The sequence below is a fragment of the Clytia hemisphaerica genome, unplaced genomic scaffold (assembly GCF_902728285.1).
Source record: "Clytia hemisphaerica strain Z4C2 unplaced genomic scaffold, Clytia hemisphaerica genome assembly, whole genome shotgun sequence".
Classification (NCBI taxonomy): Eukaryota; Metazoa; Cnidaria; class Hydrozoa; order Leptothecata; family Clytiidae; genus Clytia; species Clytia hemisphaerica.
The window spans coordinates 61,828-85,285 of record NW_027103874.1 but is presented as its reverse complement, the minus strand read 5'-3'; the positions used below and the strand labels follow the sequence as shown (position 1 = coordinate 85,285).

The 23,458-nt window shown below is 34.9% G+C and overlaps 1 protein-coding gene across 2 annotated transcripts; it reads right to left on the bottom strand.

Annotated features, from left to right (window-relative positions):
* Nucleotides 1–391: 391 nt before the first annotated feature.
* On the bottom strand, nucleotides 392–21,828 carry LOC136808331 (uncharacterized). 2 transcript variants are annotated; one of them, XM_067064862.1, is made up of 10 exons: nucleotides 21,413–21,490; nucleotides 12,531–12,632; nucleotides 11,741–11,812; nucleotides 11,421–11,548; nucleotides 10,838–10,873; nucleotides 10,181–10,253; nucleotides 9,558–9,620; nucleotides 6,936–7,056; nucleotides 1,518–1,709; nucleotides 392–970 (listed from the first exon to the last, which is right to left on the bottom strand). In XM_067064862.1, exons 2-10 carry the CDS (start codon nucleotides 12,576–12,578, stop codon nucleotides 732–734), a joined length of 972 nt encoding a protein of 323 aa, XP_066920963.1. In that variant the 5' UTR covers nucleotides 12,579–12,632; nucleotides 21,413–21,490; the 3' UTR covers nucleotides 392–731. The 2 variants fall into 2 exon arrangements, with proteins under 2 accessions (XP_066920963.1, XP_066920962.1); XM_067064861.1 differs by lacking the exon at nucleotides 12,531–12,632 and having other exon boundaries at nucleotides 21,413–21,828.
* Nucleotides 21,829–23,458: the final 1,630 nt, after the last annotated feature.

Sequence of the window (23,458 nt, the reverse complement as noted above, 5' to 3'; positions counted from 1 at the left end):
TTTTTCTGGAAATTTGAGCTTCAGTATGCTTATAAACTTATAACTTATAAAAAAAATGAATGTAATCAATTACATGTGTGTGAGATAATTTACCAATGAAAAAGTACGAAATTAAAACATATTTTTTATCGCAGGGCTTATATTTAAATATTTCGAAATCCTAGATGCTACATATTTTATATGATAATACAATAAATAAAAAAAGACTGTAATAAAATTTTATGATACAAATAAAAATGCAATGAAATACTTCTTATATACACATCAAATATCGTGGCTAGTTCAGACCCGGTTCAGACGCTTCGTTATTTTGTATATAATATTTTCTCCAGTAACTTAGATAGATCAAGATGTTTTAATCTTTCATCGGGAAAACCGGTCAGATTTTGGAGTCTTCGTATTGGTTTCGAAAAGGTGTCATTTCCTATGTCATTGAATATTTGACATGAAGTTCAAAATCTTAAAACTAGCTGAAGTAAGGTTTACAAGTCTAAAGGGGTATTCAAAATTCGATATATATATAAAAAAAGTAACTTCTAAATAAATAGGTTTCTTTTTGAAAATTCTAGGAAATTTAGAATTTCTTATCCCAGCAAAGATGTCATTTATATTATTCACATAGGAAATAGGAGCTCCAGAAAAATTGTCATTATTATGAATTATGTATTCAACGTCAGGATGTCGTATACTTTTCTGCCACAAAGGATCTTTGAAGAAATTTGCTGAGTTGTTCAGTTCATTTGAGCAGCAGCCTCGTACGAATATTGGAGCGGTGGCACAAACACTCTTTTTTGTTGAACTTGTTGTTGATTTAGTTTAACTTGTTGCTGAGTTTGTTGTTGAGTAGGATTTTGTTGATGGATAGGTGTTTGTTGTTGTTGATGAAAACGTTCGAATCGTGGCATCTCAGGAGCAAGCATTTGCACCATTTTCATGTGTTTTAACATGAGTTCGTTCAAATCCTGTGACACTGAGAAAAACAACAGAAAGAAAAAACTGCTTTTTAATAACTCTTATAGTAGGGGACCGTCGGTATGTTTTTGAACTTCAAGCGGTTATTATGCCTAATGCCTGGAATTCAAAGAATCCCTTTTAAAGAAGGCCAATCTTGGAAAAGAAACAAGAAAATTAGAGAAGAATAAGCACTTGGAAAAGGCTACTTTAATAAGATAAATTTTCACGGAGATATGCGGGGATTAAATTTCGCGGATTTTTCGGATTTGGGTGTCATCCGTGAAATAAAGTCCAAATGAAAATTTGAAAAGGTCTTATCCGCGAAATACTTTTAAGCAAAACTGAAAAAAATGTCAAGTATTACTTTTTAAATGTTTATCAACTAATCAACATGCTTTGGTTGTAAAAGGCGCAAGATCATGAAAACGTTGTCTCCCAATAGTGCCATCGGTGAAATTTAATTCCCGCATAAATGTATCCTATTAAAGTATAAAAGTAACGTTATGTAGGCGTTATAAACGTTGGATGGACGTTGAAAAGATATTTTGGGATGGTGAATATACCTTTAGTTTGATAAGAATGATCTCCATGAAGTAATATTCTTTGTAGCAAAAAGATCATTGCACCAGTGGCCAGGATGTAATCTTCTGGTGACAGCTCATCGAAATAAGTGTGGTCAACCTCAAAAGGATTCCTTGGTGATGGTATAACGTTGATTCTGACCACCTCAGCAATGATATGCCATAATTTGATCTCTACAAAGAACAAATACATATTATAAATCCTCAGAAATTTCTAAAATTGGGTTCTTACACAGTTCTTACTAAAAGTTAAAACTTGTAACTTGATCATCGACTTTGGAAAATATATTGGACGATGAAAAGGATCTTAGGCCGTCTATGTATATGGTGTTGTTTTTTGTATATTTCTTAAAAGTCTAGTTGCTTTTATAAGTTTGTTTGTCGATGATGTTAATTGATGTTGTGTTGCTTCCAATGGTAAACCAATAGGCGCGGTAAGCGTTTTTACGGCAGGGAACTACCTTGGAAAATAGTTAGGCAAAAATATTTTGAGGGTTTGCGATAGAAGTAATCCATATGCCAAATATGGAAAACCCCGACCAACTCTTTATATGTAGCTAATTTTATCACATTTACGACATTCATTTTGACCACCTCAGCAGAACTCAGAATACACTCATTTTGTAATAAAAGCATAACGTTTATAATTTTTTTTTTTTTAATTTATAGAAGTGTATTTCTCAGGTCTATTGACCTCTATGAAACAATCTTACATCTTTACAATTTATAGATCTTATCTTTCCATTCGTTTGTCAATTCTAGTTTGAATTTCCCTACGGACGGTGCATTTACAACATTGGTTGCCAAACTGTTCCAAGTATCAATGCTTCTATAGTAAAGTGAATTCGTTTGGTATCCTCTAATGCCGTCTTCAGCGAAATTCCTCTTTAATTCGAGATTGTGCTTACGTTGAGGTCGATTTCGAAGAACGAGTTTCTGACATAGGGAAGATTTATCATAGACATTAAGATGTTTATATACTTCCACCATGTCCCCGATTTTACGCCGGATCTTGAGGCTGGGTAGGTTCATGACTTGTAAACGTTCTTCATATGAATGGTTTCTATAACCACCGACAAGTCTTGTGGCCCTACGTTGGACACTTTCAATTGCATCAGAGTGTTTGATCAGTCGTGGAGACCAAACAGCTTGCGCGTACTCAAGGTGAGGTCTCACAAATGCAATGAAAAGTGTGCGGAGCATCTCGGGAGAAAGGAAGTCGAAGCTTCTATTAATCAATCCAACGATCGAGTTAGCCTTCTTGATCTTGGTGTAGATGTGTTCTTCGAAATTCAATTCACTATCAATAATCACTCCAAGATCCTTCTCTTGATCAACATGTTCTAGGACAGAGCCAGCGATCTCGTAAGGATGTGCATGTTGAATGTTCCAGAATTTCCCTAGTGTCAGCACGTGGCACTTGTCAGGATGGAATTTCAACAACCAGTCACCAGACCACTTTTCCATTGCCTCGATATCGTGCTGAAGTCTAATTGCATCTTCAGCGTTATTTATTTCTTCAACAAGCTTTTGTGTCATCGGCAAAGAGAAACATTTCTGAGTTGGTAACTTCAGCTAGATCATTGATGTAAATAACGAAAAGGAGTGGACCTAAGACACTTCCTTGTGGTACACCACTTTGCACCTGGCATTTCTTAGATAACTTTCCATTGACCTTCACATATTGGTAACGATCGGACAAAAATGCTTTCATCCAACCAAGTACCCTTCCTCTGATACCATACGCTTCGAGTTTTCTTAGTAATCTGCGATGTGGAACGGTGTCAAATGCCTTTGCGAAGTCGAAATAGATTACGTCAAACAACCTTATCATTGGATATCGAGTCTGCACATTTGTCTAAGTAGTGAAGTAGTAGTGTCACTGTCGATCGTTTTACCCATGAACCCATGTGTTTGGTTGATAGCAATTTCTCATTCATTCGTGAGGGTGTTCCATTATTTGTTTCTTTAGGATTCTTTCCATTACTCTACACGCAACTGATGTTAAACTAACGGGCCTGTAATTTTCTGCAAGGTTCTTTTTTCCTTTCTTGTAGATCGGGGACACATGTGCAGTCTTCCAATCATCAGGTAGTTTACTTTCTACGAAGGACTTGGCCATGATAGTATGTAAAGGACCGGCTATGTAAAAGGCCAGCTTTTTCAGCATGACTGGGTGAATCTCATCAGGTCCTAGCGATTTATTAGGATTCAAATCTTTCAGTTCCTTTTTGATCATGTCGATTGTTAGATCGAATGCTACATCTGTGTCTGTTCGTGATGGAAACTCAGGTAGTGATCCAGCAGGTTCATTCGTAAAAACACTGCAAAACTGATCCTGTAGGATGTCAGCTTTATCCTCATCAGTAAAACGAAGTGATGATTTATCATTTGGATCAAGGAGAAGAGGGAAATTCCCGTTTTGGTCTTCATTGAGTTCCGGATATGCTTCCAAAACTTCTTAGGGCTTCTTTTTGCTTGACCACAAATTCGTTCTTCTAGTGTTCTTCTTTCTCGTCCTGATCTTTCCTGTAACCTTGTTTCTCGCAGTAGCGTAAATAGCTCTATTTCTCTGTTCCGAAGTTGTACCTATTGATCTTATCCATTTGCGATGAAGGCGACGTTTTTCTTTTAAGCTTTGTTGAATATCTTGATCGATTGCAAAACTTCCCTTTTTTCCGTAGGCATGTTTCCCCTTCGTACGAGGAACGTACCGATTCCTAAGCTCGAATAATTTTATCTCGCAACATCTTCCAGCAATCATTTACGTTTGCATTTTCTGCTTTTGATGGAAACCTGTAACCCAGTCAGAGTTCTCAAGATGGTCCTTTCATTGCTTCAAAATCTGCCTTATTGTAGTTATAGTTTTCAATAATGCATTCTGTTTCAAGGTTCGAACGTAAATGATAGAAACACACTGTGATCACTTTTATGAAGTGGTGAAAGATAGGTTATGTTGCTAACCTGGCTTTCTTCATTTGTCAGAATCAGGTCAATAATTGATGGCGTATCGGTACCTCTAGCTCTGTGTTGGTTCATCGACGTGTTGGTAAAAAAGGAGTCTCTTAAAGCTTCGAGAAATTGTTCGTCTTCCTTCGTGTCATCGTGAGGAGTTGACCAGTTTTCCCCTTTCCCAATTGATATCTTTATAGTTGAAGTCACCGACGATACACTTATGACTGTATTTCTTTATTCATTGTTATTTCCTTCAGAAGAAGATTAAGTGCTGTATTGTTTTTTTTTTTGCTGTTAGCGTGTTGGTTGGACTTCGATACATACATCCAAAAAGCAAAGAATCCGCTCCTTTGAGTTTGATTTCCAGTAAGCACAACCTCCTGAAATTCACTATTGGGGTGTCACTTCGACTACATTTTTGATCGATTTATGTGTCAAAAACGATGATTCCACGTCCAACATTATTTAAGGCATTTGGTTTCGTAGGGTTCGGAGTAGCCTTCAATGTGGTAGTCTTGTATGAGACGTTCTTTTTTCGAATGTTTCGGTTTTACTTCACAAATTGCAATGATATCGGGTTGTTCTTTTGAAATCACTTCATTTAGTTCTTTTCTCTTTATTTTAGTTAGTTGGTCTGCATTAGTTATAGTAAGTTTTTAAGGTTTTTTTTTCGTTTTGTTAGTTTGTTCGTCTTTCTTCTTTGTTACGTCTTTTTTTTTCGTGTTTGGTTTATTGCCGATCTTTGGCGTTTATCTTCTTTACACCGAATCCGTTTTTTTGCAAAACCCCGCACTCTCCAGACTCCATCTTTTTTCGGTTTCGATTTCGTGCCTTAGCATCTTCTGCCGCCTCCGCTTTGCCGCCTCTTTGTACTTTTTTCTTTGAGCTGGAGTGAGATCTTCGCAAATGCTCATCCCCTTATAGGCATCAATTCCTTTTAGCGCTGGGAGATTTCCAAAAACATTCATTTTCTCTTCCTCACTGTTCAGAGTAACAATGAGGGGACGCTTTTTTCCCGTCTACTGATTTGCCAATTCTTGAGATATACTTGATGTTAATTTTGACGTGGAGCTTTTCGATGAGTGTTTTCACCCATGCTTCATCTTTTTTGGTAGCATCCTCTGTCGTTGGATCCTCAACACCATGGATGATGATGTTCTTTGATCTTCTGATCTTATCCCTTTCTTCTGCTGCCTCCTCCTCGTGGACCTCTTTAACGGCGGTCTTGATATTGTCATTAGGCACTTGGACATTGGCAGAAGTGGCTGCAGCATACGATTTTTTACATTCCCTCTTTCAATGATGTTAAGATTTCCGTTCGGAAGGTTTCTAGTTTCTTTTCCAGTTTACTCTCTACATATTCGACAGTATGAAACGCCGGGTCATTAGACAATTTCTTCTCTCTAGATTAGTGAGCTCTTTTTTTTTTTGAGATTCAATAATCTCGAGAAGGTGTTGTTCATTAGACTTCAATTTCTTAATTGTCTTTTTGTCGTTTTCTTTGCTTAATCGTCTCATTTAATTTTGCAAGCTCGGCGGCCGTTCGCAGGGATGGTTGAGGTCCAGGTTGAGGGGAGAGGACCAAAAGATCTTTACTTACTTTCACACAATTTTGACACACGTATTTGCATGCGTTCGCAGTTCTTCTCCCGTCTTTACAGACTGCAATCATGTAGGCTGGTAGCCTTGTACAAATGTAGTGCACTAGTCGATTACACTTCGAGCAGGTTAAACTTTCTTCGTTTTGGTCGTCAGCACAGGATGAAGGACTGCAAAGCGGATTTGGAGTATTTCTATTCCTCGTGGACGTCATGATGGTTGGTTATGGTGATGTTTAAGTTGAATTGGTTGATGTTTTTGATGAATTTGAGTGGGTCTAGTAGCGATTTTTTTTCATGATTTTTCAGAAAAAACTCAGATTTTGTTGAATTTGACTGTCGCTATCAGATGTGACCTTACTCAATTGTATTTGACGTCAATTTATAATCATGCTTAGGCTCAATTTCAGTAAAAAAATAAGCATAATGCTAAGCATACCTGAAATGCAAAATAAATAAATCATGCAGCTTTTCTTAGGGTTACTTTTAAAAGCTGTTTGAGCTTTCTTATACCAAAGATTTTCACCTGCGGCGCCAAATTACAAAAAAATTCATTCTTTGAGCAGAATCGATGTTCCGACTTAAATTTTCATAAACCCAAAGAAAATCAACTAATCGAAGTCAAAGCATATAAATAAGCACAAATTAAGGCTGAAAATGAGATTTTGCTAAGCATATTGAGCCTCCACCCGATTTGTACAGAATCGAATATCTCTGTATAACAAACCTTTATTGATCCTTTCAAATCAAATTCAAGAACATATAAGCTGGAAGATTATAAAAAAAGGAACAGCCGAACCAATAATGTACCGGACCTTTTTGTTCAAAAAAAAAACTTGTTTTGTACCTTTATGTCTCCAATTAGTGGTAGATTTCAATTTCAATGGACTGTCTTGAATTTGATAGACTTCGTCTTGTGAGGTATGGCACTCGGTGAATGAAATTAATCGATGGTGATTCGATCGTACCTATAAGGTTTTAAACACATGTTTTTTTTTTATAAGCATTTGCACTTATAAGCATATCTAACCTCGGATATGGCAATCATTTAAGCAAATGTGAAGCATTATCTGAGCCCTATATTTTTTTTTTTCGATTTGGCTGTTTCTGGCTGGGATTTTACGAATTTTCGAAATTTCCCTCCCCTAAAATTTGGCTTAGGATATAAAGCATCCTTCAAGCATTTTTCATGATTGTCGATCTCTAGATCCAAGCATCTCCAAGCCAGCTTTTTGGATTTTTGTGTGCTTAAAAAAAACCCGTATAATTGTTTTCTAGTATGAATATTCTTTTTTTTTGTCAACAAGAAAACAAAAGTTGGCTGACCGAAAACAAACAACCGAAGACAAAATCATTAACTTAAAATGCACCAAAGTATCGATGCTACAAAGAAGCGTAAGCGTAACAGAGAAAAGAGAATATAGACATAATCGATGAGTGATGACCGGCCGCCAATCGTCGTTATGGAAAAGATTCGGTTAAAGACGTAGGTATATGTAAAATTCAAAAAGTTGAAAGTAAATTTGAATCTTGAAAACTAACTGAGCTATTTAATTGAAAAATAAACCAGCTGCGCTGGAAATCACCAATAAATAACCAGTTTTGTTTAGAAATATTTCGCGGATGAGGCCTTTCCAAATTTCCATTGAGACTTAATTTCGCGGATGACGCCCAAATCCGCGAAATCAGCAAAATTTAATCCCCGCAAAAGTTTATCCCATTAAGCCACGGGTTTTTAGCTAAGCATTATTTTTTCTGCTGGGATAATACTTGGAGAAGAGTAGGATAAACCAAATAAAATGGTTCAATTGTGTGTATGTAATAAATAGTGTTATATTTTTTGGAAAAAACCTGTTTCGCGTTTTGAAAAATGTTCAAAAGGAAACGGTCGCCCCACAAGCCAATGAAATTACGACAAAGTCCAAAAAAATCATTTTCAGTTATAAACACTGTGAAAATTTCTCCGATGTTGTTCAAATTTACGCAGGAATTGTGTTTTAGTATCCTTTACTGAATTCTCATAGTGATATGTTTGTAAAAAATCTGTGTCGGGTTTGAAAATTCAAAAGGAACGGTAGCCAGCTGCGACAAAATTACGACAAAGTCCAAAAACGATCATTTTCAGCCATAAATACTGTGAAAATTTTCTCCAATCTTGTTCAAATTTATATACAGGAATTGTGTTTTTAGTATCCTTTTTACTGAATTCTCATAGTGATATGTTTGTAAAAAATCTGTGTCGGGTTTGAAAAAAATCAAAAGGAATGGTCGCCAGCCGCGACGAAATTACGACAAAGTCCAAAACGATCATTTTTTCAGCCATAATACTGTGAAAATTTCTCCGATCTTGTTCAAATTTACACAGGAATTGTGTTTTTAGTATCCTTTACTGAATTTTCCATAGTGATATGTTTGTAAAAAATCTGTGTCAGGTTTGAAAAATCAAAAGGAATGGTCGCCAGCCGCGACGAAATTACGACAAAGTCCAAAACGAACGATCATTTTCAGCCATAATACTGTGAAAATTTCTCCGATCTTGTTCAAATTTACACAGGAATTGTGTTTTAGTATCCTTTACTGAATTCTCATAGTGATATGTTTGTAAAAATCTGTGTCGGGTTTGAAAAATCAAAAGAAGGAATGGTCGCCAGCCGCGACGAAATTACGACAAAGTCCAAAACGATCATTTTCAGCCATAAAACTGTGAAAATTTCTCCAATCTCTCGTTAAAATTTATACAGGAACTGTGTTTTTCAGTATCCTTTATTGAATTCTCATAGTGATATGTTTGTAAAAAATCTGTGTCGGGTTTGAAAAATCAAAAGGAACGGTCGCCAGCCGATGATGAATACGACAATAACAAAGTCCAAAGCAGGATCATTTTCAGCCATACATAACACCACAAAAAATACTGTGTATCAATGGCTGTGTGTTTGAAAGTTTCATTGTCAAGTTTGAAAATCCAAAAGGGACAACCACCAATTATATCATCATGAAAAATGACCTAAAGTCCAAAATAGATCATTTTTTTACAGCATAAAATCATGAGAAACACACGTATTTGAATTCAGTATACAGTAGCAGTACAACGTACAACGCACCATGTAACTTCTCATAAATCATGTCCAAAACATCATGAATAAGGATGAAAATGATCAATTTTTCACTGAGATTTGCCAGTATGTATTCACAGCTCACCAGTCCACGACCTTTCGATAGCCATTTTTTCTAAATACTTTCGGCCAATCAAATCACAGTATTATCGGAATCAGTGATTCGTTTTTGTTAAATCGGAATAGATCATCGGATTAGATAAACAGACAAAAAATGTCTTGACGATTGTCGGAAGAGAGAATTAAAGGCTCCTAGGCCGGAGCAAAAACGAGTATTTTCCCCCAGCAATCCCTACAGAAATAGGTTTCATAGTAAGAAAAAAACTTGAAATCAAAAAAAGAAATTAAACACATACCCAGACATAAGGATTCTTGTACCGAGCATAAGCCGCTATCAGAAACAAAGTCGAAGAATATTCCTACAAAATGAAAAGATAATAAATAATTTTCCATGTCTTAAATACAAAACTCATTAATTATTAATTATTAATTAATTTTTTTATTGATTTTTGAGTTTCGTCATCTTTTCGGGCTTTGTTATAAGCTTATAATGATCAGTTGATTGAACGACTTCACATAAAGAAATATAACAATACAGCTCACTTTCGCTAATTCGATCTTCAGAGGACCAAGAATTTTCTTCGAAGCTGAGAAAGATTCGAATACTGAAAGAGTTTTATACTAATAGACGATATCAGCTTAACATGAAAACTCAGATTTGATCCCCGAGAATTCCCCACAATGCTTTGCGCAGGAAAAAGTTCGCGGTGAAATATTTTCCGCGCAAAGCATTGTGGGGAATTCTCGGGGATCAAATCTGAGTTTTCATGTTAAGCCGATATCGTCTATTTTTAGCTGAGGGGACAAATATTTTCGTTCGAATTATAGAAAGGTTAGATTTAGAGCTAATGGATAGGGTAAAGCCAATTTAAAGGATGGATGATCAACCACAAGGAAACAATATCAAATATTAATATACCGCATTGGCTGCATCTGTTTCACAAGGGCTTGCTGGAGGTAATCCAATGTCCAAAAAGTGAAAACCACTCAAGCTAAAAGAAATTAAAAAAAAACATACCATTCATTACTTTTGATTCAACTCAAAGAACATGAGACTCGAAGTGACAATTTCAAGTGGGTCGAATAAATGTTCGTCATTGTACCATAGTTGTTTTAAATGGAAAATTATGTTTTTTTGGGTCAGACTGGTTGGAAAAGTAGCAATTTAGGTGGGATATTGTCTGACCGTATTTTCATCCCTGAATTATAGTTTTCTTCAACAATCAACCTTATTCAGATGAGTTTGGCCTACTTTAAACATTGAATATAGTTCTAACACACTCATATTGGAGCTTGTTTCTTTATCACAGTGCTGCAACCAACTTTGGTTAATCTGTACGGAAAATCTAAAGTTGGACTCCAATTTCACGAAAATTCTGCTTTAAAGGCTTTTTGTTATTTGGGATGGAAATACATGTTAGAAAATTCGACTGGACTGATTTCAACATTTTCAACACTGTTATCAGATGCTTCTTCCAAATCAAGTCAGTAAAGATTTATGGTCTACATATAAAGAATCAATTGTTTGCAAATCGATATCACGCAAAATATTGGTTAACAGAATATTGATGCATACTTTCTCTGAGTGTTCTTTGATAACATCATTGAATCACTGAAATTAAAAGTAATGGTTACGAAATTAATAATGCAGAATACTTTTAAATCCTCGGGGGAGAAAAAATCTGGAGATGATAAGAGGAAATAAATCAATATATTTACTAAAAATCCTCAAGTTCCATAACAGCCACTGCTAGCAAAAACAATTGTTTATCATTGCTAAAGAGGCAGGAGGGCTCCCCGTAGGGTCCTCCAGGGTTCAGGTACCCCCAATCCTTTTGGTACCCCAAAAAACTTTTTAGAATTCTAAAGTAGCCCCAGACTTTGAGTTACCCCCTTTTCATAAAGTCTTGAAATGAAATGGTTCGATTCAAAATTGGAAAATTGGGTTAGTCAAGGAAAATACTTCATACAAAAACAACAGCCCCCGCCCCCACTAATGAAAATGCAGGTACCACACAACATATCAGGTACCCCCTAAATTTAAGAATACTTCCAGGTACCTAGCTTTTTTAGCACTATTTTTAGGTACCCCCAAATTTCTGGGGGGGGGGGGCCTATGCTCCCATATAAATAAAACACAAAAGCTATCTAATACTTACTAAGGTCTTGGAAGTGGTTTATCATCGTGTGAATTATTTGGTTCTTTACCAAATTCATTTTGATTTTCTCGACCATGTTGGCTACTGACATCATCTTCAACAAATCTTTGAGTGATAGGATGTGATGTCTGGAGAATTGATATTAACAATTACTGTATTAACGTGTGGAGGAGGTGTTTATTCGAGGGGGCGTTTTATTCGTTTATTCAAGCTTAGCAACCATGAAAATTTGGATATTGTTTTTCAAAAAAGATCAAACCAAAACAGCATTTCCTAAAACGAAAGCCAATCCTTCAATTATCTGGTGCTATAATACTTACAACTTGTTCATTTTGTACTTTCAACAAAAGTTCTTCCCTGCCTCTCAAGTACATTGAAAAGAATCTGAAGCCCTGGTAATAAAAAAAAGTCAACATAAAAAAAACAGTAAGTCACTGAAAAGAATAGGAGGGTGGAATCACTTATTGAAAAGATATTTTCCAACTCTGCCTGCTGAGTACAGAAATAAATTCTCAATCATTGCTTCTGACCTTCTTATTTTTCCTAGTCTACACAATACACAGCTCCGGGCTTTTAGGCCTTACGCTTGGTCTATAGGCACTGCATTATTAGGCGGCCACTAGTAACCCCCACCGGGAATTGCTTATAGGTTTAAACATAATAGACAACTTTCACAAATGATGTTTATCAATAGAGATTTCAAATAAAAGAATGTTTAAAACACAGCTGATTGGCTTAAGCTTCGAAACTCTATTGTTCTTTAAAAACCTCAGTGTGCATGCGATGTATTCGGAGAAATTCAATACAATATTCAAAACATAAGCAGTGCTCATATCATATCATATCCCAAAGAGTAGGAGTTTAACGCTCGAAACGAAGGAAGATATGACGTAGCCTATATCCCTATCTCTCAAAAAGGATGTGAGAGCTACCTTAAGAGAAGAAATTTTTGGGGAACAAATTTTTGAGGCATTTAATTTTTTTTTTTGCGGTTTTCTTAGACAGTTCAGCAAAGGTAAATTCCGCAAAACACAAATATTTTCAGGAATTAAAAAATTACCTCTAAATTGGTCTTTGATGGCAAAATAGGCCATATTATAAAAATCATACCCCGAAATTGAATTCTGCCAAGCTTTGGATTTTTGAGCTGTGAACCATGAAAATTTGTTCCGTTAAGGTAGAAGGGGTTTGCCAACATTAGACCACCTTACACTATGAAGCAGTGTAAAATAAAAAATATATCTAAATGTTAAGAGGGGGATCCAATGGCTCTGGAGTTATTTTCATAGTTGAGAAGTAAAACATTAATCGACTTTAAAAATTCCAAAAGGTTTGGCTAAAGGAAAAACAAATTTTGAGATGTTTCCTCTCCTGTTGGAATCAATCAATGAAACTCAAGAGCTGTTTGCATGTAATAGCTGAAAATTCTCTAAGTTGTTTCCTCAATTTGCATCCATGAAGGAATGTATCAACAGCAAGAGCATTTTCAAGCTGTTTCAAGCTATACCATTTTCCATTTTGTGAATTTCATGACCCTTTATTGGGGCTAATTTGATCCCAAATTTCAATCATCAAAAGGCAAAAAGATGTAATTTGCTTGATTTAATTCTTTAAACTTTCCAACAGGAACATTCAGGTTCCAAAAAGACACCCTTGTTCAGGTTGGCACATATCATACAATAATCCTTCTTTAAGACCGTCAGGTAAATTTATGAAGTCATTGCACAATCAGCTGTATTATTTTTTTGAGTATAATGTGTTTTTTGCATTATTTTTTTTATTGTGTTTTCAAAAACTGAGAGCAAGGGAGTAGAGCTGTTTTAATAGTTTTCTAGCAAAAATTAACAAACCAAAGTTAATGAAAATCGGTTTTGACTGATTTGTTGTTGTTCGATTGAAAACACCGTCTCTGGTGATGTGGTCTGGAGGTTTATGATGGATATTCCCTGCTCTGGCTTATGGAAATAAACCCCAACTGACAAAATTCCACTTATATTCTACAAAATGACTGATTGAGGTGTCCTGCTCTAGCTTATGGAAATAACCCCAACTGACAAAATTGCATTTTATTCTACAAAATGACTGATTGAGGTGTCAAATGAAAAAAAAAATTATTGACAACATGAATACGAATCGCAAAGGTTTATACATATTATGGCCGAATATAAAAGAGTATATATTTACTAATGCCAATCTTTTAAACTATATTCTATCAAAATTTTGAGGCAGCTTCTATTTTAGATCTAAAGATATTTATACCGGGTGCGCCACAAAAAAATTTCTCGCTTTGAAACTAATTTTCTCGAAATCTGAAAAATTTTAAAAGAACTATTCCTATTTCATTGGAAAGAAGAAAGATAGACTTGAATTTTGATGGGTCATTTATTAAATTCGATTCATTAGATCAAAAGTTATGCTAAATTGAATAGAAAAGTTACTTTCGGAAAGTGCTGAAAAACGTTAAAAATCGACCTGTCAAATCAAACAGAAGCATAATTACATGATACATCAGTATTTTCGTTTCAGTCATTAAAAATGATAATTAGCTGTCTAAATGACCTTTCTTTTGTTGTATAAAGGAAGGTTGAATTTCAATAAAATGAAGAAAATTCATCGAAAAAGGCCAAAAAATCTGGTAAAATTCATAATAATACATCAAATACGGGTTTCCAGGTAGATCCAGCCTTACATAGACTTTATCTAGTCTAGAACCAAAAATCTGAGGAAAATTTTGGTAAAAGTAAATTAAAGTGATTTTGATGAAGATTTTAAACCCTTTCGACCCTTCAGTTTTAAAATGTATGTGTTAATAAGTTACTGAAAAATGCTTTTAACCATGTAAAGGATATTGCGACCGCCAATTTTAAAATAAAAATTTAATAGGTCGATTTTTAACGATTTCGAGCACTTTCTGAAAGTAACTTTTTCATTCGATTGAGCATAACTTTTGATTTAATGAATCGAATTTAATAAATGACATATCAAAATTTAAGTTTATCTTTCTTCTTTTCAATGAAATAGAAATGGTTCTTTTGGAATTCTTAGATTTCGAGAAAATTAGTTTCAAAGAGAGAAACTTTTTTGTGGCGCACCCGGTAGCAAAGAAATTTCCACAAACAATAAAGAAATCACAAAATTTGAAGAAGTTTGCATCTCGAAAGTTTCCCAATAAAATGAAAAACTTCTTTTTAGAACTATAAAGAAATTGTTACTCGAAACAAATTCTCATTTTACCTAAAAAATAATTATGAGGTTTTGTTTGACGGAATAACTTTACTTTTTTAGTTCTCATACTTAAATGGGATAAACTTTCGCGGGAATTAAATTTTGCGGTTGGACCTATCCGCGACATTCAAAAATTTCGCCAAATCATGCATGTTGGTTGTTGAAATACACATCAATAGCGCCTGTTTGACGTCAGTAACCATTCAAAAAGTATTTATTTGACATTTTTTGAGTTTTGTTTAGAAATATTTCGTGGATGAGGCCCTTTCAAATTTCCATTGGGACTTAATTTCACGGATTTTTGCGGATGACACCCAAATCCGCGAAATCCTCCTCGAAATCCGCGGAATTTAATCCCCGTGAAAGTTTATCCCATTAAAGTAATCTATATCTTGACTGATCTTTGCTATCAATGATTGGTAATCAAAGGAGGCTGATTAGAAAGAAATTTCTAAATAGTCTTATGACTTCTTTGGTTATTACAGAAAAGTTGTTACTCAGTCTAACTTTTATTACCTCTATGATGCAACGCAAAGTTCTGATTATTTCAGGAAACTGACCAGACTAACCCCGTATTAAATGATTTTTTTTCGCCCTTTTTTCATGATTGATGACAGAATTTGATGTAGATTTTTATCTTGAAATCGAAAGAAGTTTATTTTATTTGCCTGCATTAAGGAATGGGTACAAAAACATGCAGGCCAGGAAATTACCATCCAATAGATGAGGCCCCCCAACGGACCCAAAATTCAAGCAGTGATGCAATTTTTTTTCTCAATTCACGCATTCACGCAAGTTTTTCTTGAAATTCACACAAACCCGATTTTTCGGATAATAGAGGAAATTTTCAGAAAAAATCGGGGAAATTGTCAAAAATAGGTGAAAAGGGAAAATTCACGCAATCACTCAAAAAACAGGGCAGATTCACGCATTCACGCAATAGAAAAATGGATTTTCACGTTCACGCAAGTTTTTTCAATTCATACATTCACGCAACCAAAAAAGCCCATTCACGCATTCACGCATTCATGCAAACCGCTGGGAAAGCCTCATTAGATGCAAGCATCTATGATCTAACCTATCTTATATTTTATGCAGCTGTATAGGGAAAAATCTTGGATTATAGAACAAATTTTATGCATTTTCTGACACAGATGACCAAAAAATTAGGAAAATCATGCATTTTCTGGAACCTTTTTCAAAATTTTCAAGCTTTTCAAGTGAAAAAAATCTTTAAAAACCCTGTCTCCACAGGGGGGTTATATTTTTTTTCTAGAACTGCCCAATTCCCTGTTGAGCTATTTTTGTTAGAATTAAGCCTAAGGCAAATGCTTTTTTTTATTTATGGGTTTACGGATCCGCCGACGTTATTTTTTGCCAAAATTTAAAAAAAATAAAAAATCGAGATTTAAAAAACTTTTATTTACTTTTTCTCCCTCCGACCTTCAAAAAAGAAGAAATAAATAAAAAAAAAAACCTAAAAAAAAAGAAAAGAAGAGAAAGAGCGAGGGAGTTAAATGATCTAACACAGCTGTGCCCTATTCTGTCAATGTAAAGAAAGATACTTTGATTTCCCTTAATGTCAGGGAACTTCCCCATGGAATTTCCCTATCCACAAAAAACGAACTAAATTTATTTAACTCTTTGTGTACTACACAGTGGATTTTCTTCATTTTTATAATTGCTTTTTATTTAAAGTCCTTTACTCTTAGGTGCCAAATAAACGCCCCCCCCCGCTTGTTAATTTTTCGATTTTTTCCAACCCCCCCCCCGGACCTTATTAGGACCCCCCCTTTATTCTATTTTATTTCCTCCGACAGCCTCCGATTTTAAACTTTTTTTAAAGAAAATAAAAAAAATTAAAACATAAATTTTATTTTAATTTTTTTTCCATCCTCCTGTCCAAAACTTTTCCTCATAAAGTCCGTAAACCAGAAAATAAAAAAGTAATTGCCTAAGTATGGTATATATCTGAAAGAAATGTTACAGTATGTTAATTTAGTACTCAGTACTCAAACTCTGGCCCTGTTGATATATATATATGCATTTTGTTTGAGGGTGATTGAAAAGCAATACGCATTTTTTTAATAAAGAACACGTTTTTATAAGGAACTTGAAAATGGTCCAAAAAAATAAGGAATTGTTAAAGGAACTGCTTCAGGCTGAGAATACGAAAATAAGTTAAGAAACAGACAGTTAAATCTGAATTTGCACACATTTACAAAAGCCCTAAACAAAAAGATGACAAAATATTGACAAAGCCACATAAAAAAAACGTCTTTTTGCTACATTGTGTGCACATACCAGAAAAAGGTGACTGATTAATCAGGAAGAATCAAATGCTGTACACACAGTTACAAAGAAATATCAGCGTGTGAAGGCATTATCAAGGCGAAAAGCAAAAAAAATGAAAAGAGGCTTAATGTCGTTGTCAAAGAATTACAATCAAGGTGCCAGGAGTACAACAAAGAAAAGAATCAGGTCACCGATCTCATCCAAAATCAATTTTCCATCTTGGAAAAGAAATTGACAGCAAAAATTGAAGATGCAGTAAATGCCAAACCTGTAAATAACCAAACAAGGGTCAATCAATTAAAAATTTTTGCTGAGGTCACGAAAACACACAAAGAATTAAGCATCACAAATATCAAACAATTGATTCGGAGTGAAAAAGTAGAAGAGCAAGTAGAAGAACAGTGGAAACAATCAAGAGACTCAAACATCATTATCCATGGTGTAAAAGAAATTGAAAATGAAAACGTACATGATTTTGTAAATGAACTGCTGGAAGATGTCAATATCAAAACTCAACCAGCTTATGTATCCCGAATCGGAAAAGAGTTTAAAATTAGATTGCGCCCAATAAAAGTTGTCTTCAATGATGAACACGTGAAATACAAATTCGTGATCCCAAGCGAAAATTTGCTATATATATAGTCTAGAAGTATAAAACCTTCAACTACTCAAAATGGAAACAATAAAGACAAAAACCCACAAAACAAAAAGACAATACAAATACAACAAAAATCTAGAATGAACATTCACAGAAAATCAATCAGGTTGGAGTAGAAAAGGAAAATATGATGACATAGAAATCCGTCAATGTAAAACTAGTGATCTAAAATGACTTTAAGGAAGAAAGTAACTCAATATGAGTTAAGATGGAATGAAGTAACTCAATATGAGTCAAAAAATATTTCAAGAAAACACATTATCTGTTCCTCAGTTTTCGACCTACACAGGATTTCGGCCTTTTACGAAAATATCCTCCTATATGATGGAATATATATTAAAGCCAAGAAAATTTTCTCGGTCTGTTAGGACTGCGAAAAATGCCAGCTATATTCGAAAGTATTGGTCGCAATATCGAAACTAAACTATCATGAGTTGGCTGATTTTTTTTTAAAATACCAGTGTGCACAGTTAGGGGAAGTGCTCCGGACGTTTCCGGAGCGCCAGGAGGGGTCCTAGCAAAATAAGAGACACTCTAAAAATTCCTAAGCTAAAGAGACATGGTCTGTTGTTCACTACTAGGGTACCATTTGCTAATGATGTGACAAATTCAATTTCATTAATGGCTGAACCATCATCCTCAAAGAATTTAAGTATTTTATTTGACCACAGTCCATCACCCGGAGACAAATATTTTTTTTGTAACCATCTTTAAACGGTCTTTTAGAAAGTGATAAAAATCACTTGCTCCGGCAGCACCGGAAGAAGTTTTCGAGTGATATTTTTTCGAAATTAATTAATTTTTTAGTTTTAATCTGCCATTTGTGTAAAAATCAGGCAGGCCGCGCTAGGCCGGGCAACTTTGGTAGAATTTGTTGGCTTCAAATCCTACCAAGAAAATTCGATTCGATTCTAGCCCTTCAGGCTTATACTTCATTGGTTCTAATCGTATAATAAATACAATTAAATTGAAAATGTAAAAGAAAGAAGGCAAAAAGGGTATACTTTCGAAGCTTTACTTTCGAGCCCAGTATTCCTTGTTGTGTTGTTGCCGCCATCTTCTTTTGAAAAATGATGCGATTTCATTGGTTTGGCCTGACGTCATTTTAAAGCGCTAAAGAATTATGGGAACATATCTTAAAGCCCTATCTAGACTCACGGTCCCAGAAATACCGAATAGCTCATGAAAGCAAACCGGAATGTTTGAATATTCTATATGTATAGTGTAAACAGAGCTTAAATGCCATTTTTTTTTTTGCAAGGACGTGCAAGGACCTCATTTTCTCCAGTCGGTAGAGATTCACCATGGTGGATTTGAGTGCCGGAAAACGCTGTGGGGCCAGGCAATCGTCATTACGGGAAGGTCTTGCGCTGTACCAATTCTTAAAACAGTCAAAGTCCAGACCGACTTAAGGCAAAATCTAAGGGCAGGCGGCGTATTGATATAATCGATAATCGATGGATTAGATATCGATTAACCGATAGAATCGATAGGTAATCGATACTCAAGATTTTTCAAAGCTAGATTATTTATCGATCAATTTTGTCATCGATTGTTTATCGATTATAGATCGATTATACTTCGATTAAATTAAGTATTGATTAATTAATAGTTAATCGATCAACTATCGATTCGTGATCGATTATTTATCAGATTTTAGGGAGTGGTACTTTAAATTGGATTAACTTTCGCCTTTGCGAGATTAAATTTCTTGATCTCTTGAATTTTCGCCATTTTCGCGAAATTAAAAGCAACATTTTTTGCTGATCTCGATTGGGATGTACTTTTTTTTGAATTGAATCCAATCCCCTGGTAGCATAGGGCCTAGAAAAGCTACTACACTCATTTTTTTATAAGCATACGGTAAATTTCGGCTGAAGCATTCTCAAACCCCCCGAAAGGCTGAACAAAAAAAAGTACAAAAAACAACAAAGTTACCGTTTTATTTAGAGAAGGGGCGTTATTGAATGGTTTGCCTTTTTGTTTTGTTGATCGATACTCAAGATTTTTTGAAGGTCTGATTATCTATCGATTCTATCGGTTATAATCCCTATCTAATCCATCGATTACTTATTGATTATTTATTGATTACTCAAGATTATTGATTATATCGATTAACTACGCCTGGCTAAGGTCATTGATTGACAGTTACATCAAAATGCCTCGAAAATGTCAATATGAAAATTGCGCAATCAGAGAACTTATGTCTTACTCATTATAAAAAGGCTGAGACAAACTTTCAATAATTGGATTGTAACATCGAGTTAAGTCTCTTTTGTTAAGTCACCAGGGGGTAAATAAAACAGACCTTGATACATTTATCGTTCGTTTCAACTTGACGATTCGTTTAAAACTCAGCCTCCTAAATATTTGGGGTAGGTAAAATATGTACAAAGAAATTCATACAACCCGGCGAATCTTTAAAAAAGAAGCAAACAATAAAATATAAATACCCTTTCCAATAAAACATCTTCGGTGGCGAGCGTAGTCTACTTATGTGATGGGGAGTTTGACATAATGTAATGTTGTTTGGGGAATTACAGTCAGGGAAATCCCCGATTGCGGTAGTAATTTCTTACTGCAATTGCAGTATAAACGTCACTTTTAAATTTTTCATATACCGCAATTACAGTATACTCAAGAAACAGAATTCAAGATTCAAGGAGAAAACAGGCAATTTTTGTACATAATATCTTTTTAACGCACAGACAAAATATTTTTTCCGTAGATCAGATTCTTTTGATAAAGAAAAGCTATCTTCTCATACGATTTTTTACAGTCGATGTTTGTTTATCTTTGTCAACCAGCACTATATGTAGCTGTTATAAGCCTTTGTAGGCTAAGCACGATTGAAAACTGCCGCAATTGCAGTATACCGCAATTGAGGGATTTCCCTGACTGAATTACGAAGTGCTCTGGAATTTCGATCGCATTTATTCAGGTTGATTTTTTATGACTTCTATTCTAATGGTACTTTTTCTAACGAGTTTGATTACTCTGTGCTGTTCTCACACTTATGTCTTTTTTTTTTTTTCGTTTTTTTTTTTTTTTGTTTTTTTTTTTTTTTTTTTTTTTTTTTTTTTTTTTTTTTTTTTTTTTTTTTTTTTTTTTTTTTTTTTTTTTTTCGTCCTTTTCCGTGATTACTTTTATTTATATTTTTAAAGACATGTAAGAAGGCATATTGATGTAACTGATTGAGTTTGATTGATTCGATTGACAATCAAATTCGATTGTGTTGGATTATTGACATCCCCTGGGACAATGTAATTTCGTTTTTCAAAGGGTTCCATTTTTGGGGTCCATTTGGGGATCCATTTGATGGTCCATTTTGGGGGTCCATTTAGGGGGTCCAACTTTTGTCGTCGCCCGAGAAAAGTTGTTTTTTTAGAGTGTTTTTTAGCTGCTCCGGAAAACTTCGGAAGTTTCCGGAGCGCTGGGAGGGTCCTATTTTGCTAGCAACTTGCAAATTGAGGTGGAGTCTTGATCGCTTCGCAACCCTTATACAATACTACTAGTGCTAGTTTGTACTTACTTTAGTCTATCTTTATACTTACATGTTTTACATATAAGGTACATACTTAGCAGCAGCAAACCTAATCTTAGTAGCTAAGTAAATGAGGAACTCGATATAAGGAACTTTGAGGCTGAAATTCTCTTACTCTTGAAAAAATAAGGAACTCCAGGATCGGAGGCAAGTTAAGGTTCCTTAAAAAAACGTCTCTGCTCTACTGTAGTGTCCTTCCCTTGCCTTAATATTTTAAAAGAACACAAAAAGCTATTAAAGTATATAACTATATTCAAACAAAAAAATTACCTTGATACAACCGATCTTTAATAGATCTTTCAAAAGTAATTGCAGCTTTCTCTTGTCGTATTCTGTAGTTAAAACATCCATGTTTAGTTTTAAAGTGAGAAAAATTAGAATAAAGTTTGTTTCGGCTTTTGATTTCTCTTTACTCCACTATTAGTGTCTACCATTTATTTACACCTGCTTCATATTTTGCATAACGAGAGATTCCAAATGCTGTTACACATTAAACAAGCATTCCGTAAATTAGATGTTGTGTAAAACTTGCAGATTTGTTTCCTCCTTGGGGCCTTCTTGTAATTGTAACCTTTTTTTTGCTTATTTGATTGCTGAAATCAGCTCTTTTAGCTGATTAGTTCGTTGAAACCTTAAAACCTTAAAAATGACCTCTATCACTTTCAATTATTCTGTCAGGGAACATTTGAATATAAAATCATAAAAAATTTCAAATTTTTTTGACAAAAGTCATAAAAGAAAAGATGAGTAAAAAGCCGGCTTTACGCTTACATACGCATGATAAAAGTAGTTAACACGGTGGAGAGGTTTCTACCATTGTTATTCCCATAAAAAGAAATTCAAGTAAAGCACTCTACCTAAGGGTTTCCACGACTCGGAAAATTTTAACTAGTGCCCATGCTTCTTTGCACATTTTTCTTATCAACAGCGCGGACTTCCCTTTTTACTTCTCGCGAAGTTTGACGCGGACTGGAAAATCAAATCTCAAAGAAAATTTAAAAATTTTCTTCTTTGAACTGTAAATTCAAAAATTTCTTTTGGAATAGTTATGAGTCATGTCGTACAAAATGATGTTCAAGGTCTAGGCCAGCAAGTAAGTATTGTTATTAGAGCTACCACACCATATGCATGCCATACTTTGCTTTGATGTAACGTGAACTTTCATTTATTTAATGGTTGTTGCATAATGATAATTATTTTTATCATTTGGATTTCCATTCAGCCTAGGAATTGCCAAGGCAAAAATCTCAAAGCCTTGCCTGTACTAATTTAAATTTGCCGAGTAATGTTAGTTTTTAAATTAAATTGAATAGTAAGACTACTGTACTCTAAGTCTAACCCGGACGGTGTCAATCGAACAACTTCAAACAAAAATCACAATTGAATGTAATCGAATGCGATCGAATAATTGCGATTCGATTGTCGAACATAATACACCTTTCCCGTAATTCGTAAAACTAATGCGCGCGCATTATTTTGATGCTCTCCACCGTTTGGTCTCTGGAGGTAAACAAACCCGTTTTTGCCTGCGTTCCCTTAGGGAAAGTTGGTTTTTTGAGCTTTTCTTAAGTTCTGTCGAACAAAATCCCCTCAAATTTTAGTATGTTCAACCTATTCATGATATTATACCACCCTGAAAATATTTTGCTAAAAGAAGGTCGCTGTCAAAAGTTAGAGGCTCAAATCCCACTTTCCCTAACCCCTCGCAGGCAAAAACGCGTTTTTTACCTCCCAAACAATTTTATACACAACGGTGGAGCGCACATTTTCCCGGGCCATTTCTGAGAAATTTGAATTACGGGAAAGGTGTATTGAATCTCAATCGAACATCCAATTCCTGGGTGATATGTGTTCGATTCCATTGAGTAAGGTTAGATTTGTTTGATTGATACCGTCAACTGCTCTAACTTTGGACTATCTGACAAAACATGGGACAGCAATTCGGCCAACATTTCACCAAACCTCCGAAGTCATTTGATTTGAGTTAATGAACAGCACATTAAAAAATACACGATACCTCTTTCGCACAGAGTAGGCTTTTAAGGGGTCACTCACATATTAATTCTTCCCACGACTAATGTCAAATTGACGCTAATTTGCAATAGTTGTTGACTGTTTCATCGTTGTTTCGTCAGCCATCTTTAATTTCGCTACGGTTTGCTCAGGCAGTTTACATTTTAAAAATAATGGAGATAATTTCTAAACATTTTTCGGAAAAGTTGCCGGAATTAATCTCCATAATCATGATCAACAGAAAAGCCACATTTCACAAAAAATGAATAACTGTTGGCGAAATTCAAGGGCCGTGCGGACCTT